At 44.2% G+C, this 7,003-nt stretch overlaps 1 protein-coding gene across 1 annotated transcript; it reads right to left on the bottom strand.

The window, feature by feature from the left end:
* Nucleotides 1–751: 751 nt before the first annotated feature.
* On the bottom strand, nt 752–4,026 carry Rps17 (ribosomal protein S17). Its single transcript, XM_076848778.2, has 5 exons — nt 3,970–4,026; nt 3,553–3,704; nt 2,991–3,096; nt 2,459–2,524; nt 752–879 (listed from the first exon to the last, which is right to left on the bottom strand). Exons 1-5 carry the CDS (start codon nt 3,970–3,972, stop codon nt 799–801), a joined length of 408 nt encoding a protein of 135 aa, XP_076704893.1. The 5' UTR covers nt 3,973–4,026; the 3' UTR covers nt 752–798.
* Between the last annotated feature and the right edge of the window lie 2,977 nt (nt 4,027–7,003).

The raw sequence follows: 7,003 nt of genomic DNA, 5'->3' as shown, positions 1-7,003 counted from the left end.
GGTGGATGAGGAAAAAAAAAATCATTAAGAGCAAATGTTTCAAAATACTTTAAAAATTATTCTATCTGCCTGACAAGCAGATATACAAGATCAGTAAAGAGCAGCTTGGGAGCCTGCCTGACCTGGATCCAAATCCCAGTTTTGTCACTTCCTTGCCAAGTAATCTTGGCCACACATAAATGGGGATTAGCCTGGGCACCAAGCTGAACAGCTCTCCCAAACACACTAAACCCAAACCTTATACTCAGAAGCTCATACCAGCCCAGCTCAGCTGCACTGATAGAAGATCCAGTTTTAGATCTGCCAAAGCCTGTAGAGCAACTGGGACTGTATAGTGAGCTCTGCCTTTCCCTACAAACCAAAGGACACACCCTTTTCACCCCTTAAGAATTCACAACACACAAACCAACCTCACTAACCCTGGTGTGAGAAATCAGTTTTTAACCTCTAAAACTGAACAAGTTGGCTCAATTTATGTGTATCCTTAAGAGGGTAAAGAGCAAAGACCCAGGGCATGAAAGAGGAAACTGACAAAAGCATTGCAGCCTCTGGACATGCCCCAGACCTCTCTTCAGGCTTCAGTACACACATTCACACCTTTTCTTAGTACTAGGAATCCAGCTAACATTTTCTCCTTTACTGAATTCAGGTGAACCCACTCCTAAATCATAGGACATGGCTCCCTGAAATCTCAAGCAACTGCCAGCAGTTAACTCCATCCACACCCAACACCACAGATGACACAGGCAAAGTTGTTTTCCCAGGTTTATTGAAAATATTACAGCATAGCAGAAAGATTCAAACAGCTCCACGTGGTGTTTTGAAATTCATCCCCACGGTAGGCTGAGTGACCTGCAAGTTGGAGAGACTGCCGAAGTCCTGGAACAATAAAACGGATTCAATGTGAGCTGAACAGGCGAGATCTGTGGTCTGCCCCATAGCAACACTGCGAGACTGTGCTGCCAGCCCCCATCAGTATGTAGTTAGACTGGTGGGACTCAGCACAAAAAATGTCTTCTGCTGCTAGGGCCATAACACTGAGGAAGGTCTAGGCAGTATCTGAAGAACCCCTCTTCTTGAGCAGTTGGCTGTTAGGAGACTTCCACTTTCCACTAGTAACCTTTCTTCAACAATGCCTAGCTACTTAAAATCTCTGCTTAAACCACTGTTTCTAACTTTCACAAACCTGCCATGCAGCTCTTCTTGTTTTCACAACTAATTTTCATCCCAAAACAATGCTTATTAAATTTGGTACTACAGATACACTGGCCTAGATGTTAGAGGGTACTACTCTGCCCTCTGAAGGTGTGCCAGCATCCCCTGGCTTCTACCCACTAGATGGCTGACTCGTTCCCTAGACAAGACCCATCCTTTGAGAATAGGATTGGCTCTCCATATCCATGGATCCAACCAAACATGGTTAAAAGTATTCAGAAAAAACCCCACAATCTGTCTGAATATATATGCTCATTATTCCCTAAACAATACTGCGTAACAACTGACAGATTTGACACTAGGTATAATCTAAAGATGACTTAGTACAGGACAGAATGTGTAGGTCATATGCAAATATGCCACTGAGCATCCAGATTTTATTACAGTGGGGGGTTACTGGAACAAATCCTCCATGACACAAAACGTCATTTTCAGGACCAGCTTCAGGCAAAAGTTCAACACCAGGAATACAAGTTACCAAGGAAAGTGGAAGCAGGACCAGATTAGGGCCTGCTTCATTCTCCTATTTCATTCTCAAAAACCCATTTTACAGTTCAAACAAGGGGAAAAAAAATAAAAAGCTGCATTTCAAACAAAGGTTACTTCAGAAGGTAAAGGTTGACAGCCCACAGCAGTCTCTGTTTTTTGGAAACTGGGTGTTAGGTACATAGGAGTTCATTTTTTACTCTTTTTGAATGATTGAACATTTAAGGATAAGAAATGGAGAGGGGAGAAGCTTGAAGTCACCAACAGCACCATAGACTTTGAGGCCCATGCTATTTTCACCAACAATGTAAAAGGACAAAGATAAGCCAAAGAGAAACATTATCAAATTGTACTGAAAATAGCTGTCAACCATCTAAATAGTGCCTGGTGTGTAGCTACAAGTGAGATCACAGCTCATTTCTTAGCTGAGCATTCAAACATTCAGTATACCAAGGAGTGAGGCAGGACTTCAACAAAGTGGGTGTATGTGATAAGTCACCCACAGAACCAAAAAGAAAATGGAAGAAACTAAGGATATACTGGATACCACTGTATTGGGATTATCTTGTGATGAGTGAGCAATCAATTCTCAAACCACCCAGCACTCAATACTAGCTAAACCACTTTAAAAGCAATCTGTTTAGTGCCCTTTACTAGTTGTGACCTTGGACTTGATCTACTGCCATTACAAATAGTAGAAAGCTACTATGGATTTTGACCAAGGAGTTCTTACTTTAGAAATCTAAGGGACACTCACCAAAAGCTTCAGCATTTCCTTAGTGTCAGGATCTACTTCAATAATCTCCTGATCCAGGGCAGAGACCTAGAAGGGAGTCAGACCCAAAATATCAACCACTGAGCTCTCCCTCACCTCAACTGTCCCCCATTCTTAAATTAGCAGATAGGAAGTAAAAGCAAACCCCTCCCCATACCCAGAAGAGGGAACTGGGGCTGGAGAGAAAGGTTAGGAACCCATAAAGTGATCAAGCCTGTTGTAGCAGTAAAAGAGGCCCCAAAAAGCTGTTCTGCTTTTATCTTCCTGTGCCCCCACTGTCTACTCAGAAAACCATTAAGACAGAACTTGCATTTTAAAAACACTGTTAGGGGCAAGAGATCTTTCATGTGGAAAAACAGACTTAACCTGGTTCCAAGAGGTCACAAAAAAGGCCACCAAACAGGAGATAATAGGCACCTACAAGTTGGTTGAGGGTGCATTGGTAAAAGGCCTCCTGAAACTCTCAGTGGAGGTCCCTTTGGAAGCCAGAAACCTAAAGATCCAAAAACCTTACCTCAGGAACATAATTGTCTCTCCTTTCTCTCTCCTCTTCCTGCAGCTTGATGGAGATACCTCTCACAGGGCCTCTCTGTATCCGCTTCATCAGATGTGTGACATAGCTATAAGTACACACAGTAAGAACACACTGGACTTTTACTGGTACCCAGGACATCTGGATACACATCAGTTTTAGTTCTTTTCACAAGAGGAAAGAGGATTCCCCATCGAAGAACCTCCCACTCAGAACCCCTTAGTGAAGTATTTCTGTTCCTTTGGTTTCTCGCACATAGTTCTACCAATTTTTTGATAATAGCAACAGTAATTTTTATTAAAAGCAAATAAAAACCAAGTAAGACTTAAGTCCAGAGATCTGACTTCGATTACCTTAACCGTGAGAGCCAGTCATAACCCAAACATCCCAGCAAAATCTGCAAAAACAAACCTCCAACTCCCTCTAGAGTACCAGGGAGCTTGGCGCTAACAAAACCATGGGGGGGGGGGGGAGTCTTCCCCAAATCCGAGGACTGCAACTCCCGTGGTCACAGTTCTGCACCTTTTTCCAGGCCTTCACTCACCCTGCGATCTTGTTGCGGAGCTTCTTGCTGGGAATAATGGCGATCTCCTCGCACACGCGCTTGTTGGTATGAAAGTCGTTGCCCAGGCGCGTGTAGTACTTCTCGATGATAACCCGGGCGGCCTTCTTCACAGTTTTGGTGCGAACGCGGCCCTGCGGGCAGAGACGAGGTCACTCGCAAGCCGGCAAGTCCGGGTTAAAGGACCAGAATCACCGCAGGAGAAAGGTGAACCTGGACGGGCGGGAGTAACTAGCGCCGACCGCAACCCCAGCTCTACAGGAAACGCGCCCGTCGCAATTCCAGCCTAACGGGAACCCGCTTCCGACTGGCCCAGTCTCCCATTGTGGGCCAGGGTCCGGGAAAACTGAGGATGGATAACGATTGAGGAGGAGCGAACACTCAAACGAAAGCACCTACCATGTTGGCGGGTCCTGGCAAAAAAGGAAACAGGAAGTACGAGAGAGGCAATATAAAGCGCCGGCCAGAAAGCCACTTCCGCCCAGGCGAGAATCGCGGAATTCGCTTGGAGTACCACAGCGGCCTCTGGCGGCATGGGGCGGAAGCGGGGTGTTTCGCGTCCGGCTCCAGTGGGCGGTGCTACCCCCTCCGTTCTGGCTTTACCTAGTGGCCCAGGCCCTTCTCATGCTGTTCCTGTTAGGATGAGCTCTGGACCAGGAGGGATGCCTCTCTCCCACACACTCCAGGTCGAAAAGAGTAGGCTTTGAGGCTTGGGAAGATGAGGAAGGGATGGCACCCCTCCAAGGGACCTCATTGCGTCTGTGGGTCAGATTTGTCATGTCTAATCTGGAGGAGAAATGGGTGTACTAAGAGAAATTTTCTCATTTTTTCGTTAGCTCAAACACACTATCAGTCTTTCCCTACAATTTATGTACAGTACTCCTTTAATACTGCTCTTAGTGCTAAGGCACCTGTCAAGAACAAAGGCTGAGCCCCATGACAGCAAGGGCCTTTTGTTTAGCTAATCCCTAGTGCTAGAACAGTGCCTGGCACAGAGCAAGCTCTCATTCAAATAAACAAGGGTCCTAGTTCACCTGCAGCACTCCCAACAAGTGAAAGTGCTTTCTCCTTCCTCCACCCACCACTGCAGTCTTCAGACTGTTCTGCCTTACTCATTCCCAAAATTAGGCCTTTCTGAAGCCACCAGCAGTTTGTCCCTTTTGCCCTTATCAGCTTAGGGAGGGGAGGATACCGTCCCTGCCCTCCTTCTCCAGGTCTGCTCCCTGGGCTGGAGAGTCTTAGGTCACACTTAACTTATAGAAAGGCCAGGTTAGATGTATTAAGAGTCCAGGACTATGCCACATTCCTCAACTTGTCTCAGCCCCTCCAAATTTCCAACTTATTGGGGATGGAAGGATAAAGGGCAGGAAGCCTTCACCCTGAAAGTAGCATGTGGACAAAAAAAAAGGGAGGGGGGCAGGGATGCCTCTATGGTACAGAAAAGTTAAAGAGGATACAAAAAGGGTCAGAATCTCAGAGTTGTAGGAGCTTCCTTTATCAGTAAACTTCCAATGAAGTTTAACCCAAACTGTCAGGCCCAAAGTACAAGATCACCTCTCAGTCTTCTTTGAGGGGTCTCCCCAGCCCTACCCAGTATAAACTCTTCCACCTCACAGAGGTGATGCTTCAGTTTGCAGGACTCTATACCTGACTAAATCATAATCTCCTTTTTTTTTTTTTTAATAATTTAAAACAAACTATTTATATTTTCATTACATGAGTATTGCGTATCTTTAAAACCAATCAATGGTATAAAGAATCAAACAGCTGGGCTCAGCCTACTCTACCTGAAAAAAAAAAAAAAGTCATGAGACTCTGTCCCAAGTTCTGGAAACCTGTTAAGAGTCCAGTGATAGGGCTCCCTGAAGACCAGCAAAAAGCTGAATTATCAGCATAGACAAGTTCAAGAGGTTGAGAAGCCTCCCAGGAAGAAACCTGCAGAGGCTGGAGTTGTGACTCAATGATAGAGCACTAACCTAGCATGTGTAAGGCCCTGGGTTCTATCCTCAGCACCACATAAAGAAATAAAATAATGGTATTGTGTCCAACTAAAAACAATTTTTTTGTTGTTGTTGTTAAAAAGAAAAAGAAAAAACATGCAAGGGCTCACAGAAGATGAGAACAAGTGGCTCCTGACACCTGGGCAGATGTACCTGCACATTTTCCAAGCTTCATGTGGAGGCTGCAAGAAACTTCAGTGTGAGAGCTTCTTACATGAAGCAACCACCTTACTGGAGAAGCATCTCCAAAAGTACATTTGGCTATGGAAGAGACCCAGAACTCACAAGAGTATGTCTCCCACAAGGTTCCACCATCATCCTGGGCTAGAATCCCACCACAGAAAATCCAATGAAACAAGTTTTTCTTAGGAATCTATCACCCACATCTCAAGATACAAAGACAAAGCCAGAATTCTGCTGCAACGTGTTTATTATGTGCCAAAAAAACTACACCACAGCTTACTCCACACATCTGTTGTAGGAGAGTGCAGTCTTGCCTGCATATACTACAATGAGGTAGAGACTTCACACACAGCTTCACAAAACCCACAGAGTAGCTGGGATATGCAACAATGCAACATCAGCTCAGCAGGAGGGAGGAGGGGGTTATGACACTGGTTCTTTGGCACACAGCTTCCCTAAGAGGGGCAAGTAGTATTAAAAGAAAAGAAAAGAAAGAAAGGAAAGAAAAGAGTCAAGTTTTCAAATTCCAGTAACATTTCAGTCAACTGCAACGGTTGATTCATACATTCCTCAAATGAAATATATTAAGGAAGGGTACTTGTCCCCTCTAAAAGAAAGGGCTCCTGTGAGCCTTCATATGCCCCCACCAAAAAAAGCAGCCCTTTTTTTTTTTTTTTAGCTCAGTTACAAAAGAAAAAAAGTCCTGTGATTTTGTGATTAAAAACTTCTATCAACCCTCCCCCCCATGTAAGTGCAACTTAAGAAGGTGCAATAAACCATTTAAAACTATATACAGCAGCCACTCAAACACCGTTTTTCCGGTCCAGTTTCAAATAAAACAAATTTTTTTCTTGGTTGCAAATGCTTTGGTTTGCAACTGTGAGAAACAGTGACCAGCAGTCCCCCCAGACACAAATTTGCTATAATGTTAAAAGCTGCCAGAAAGAAAAAAATCTCTTGTTCCAAACGACTTAAAAACTGTTTTAAGGAGTGTAAAAAGGAACCGGTAAAAACCCTCGAGCGTAAAATATGAAATATGATTTTGGTTTAAATGAAGAGCAAAGTCTCCTTGTTGTTTACAGTAAAAAACACCAGCTGAACACTCAGTTTATGCCGTTCAGGTGGGGGTTAAATAAATGGAAAGGCACTGTATGGCAACTGCAAGAATGAAACCAATGAGACCTGCGCATCATCACCATCAGTATTGCAAGGAATGTAAAAAAGCGCTTTAATAAATAAACCTAGATGTA

Source organism: Callospermophilus lateralis, chromosome 3 (assembly GCF_048772815.1).
Source record: "Callospermophilus lateralis isolate mCalLat2 chromosome 3, mCalLat2.hap1, whole genome shotgun sequence".
NCBI lineage: Eukaryota > Metazoa > Chordata > Mammalia > Rodentia > Sciuridae > Callospermophilus > Callospermophilus lateralis.
Note: the sequence above shows the minus strand (reverse complement) of the source record. Positions and strands in the feature narration are given on the sequence as shown.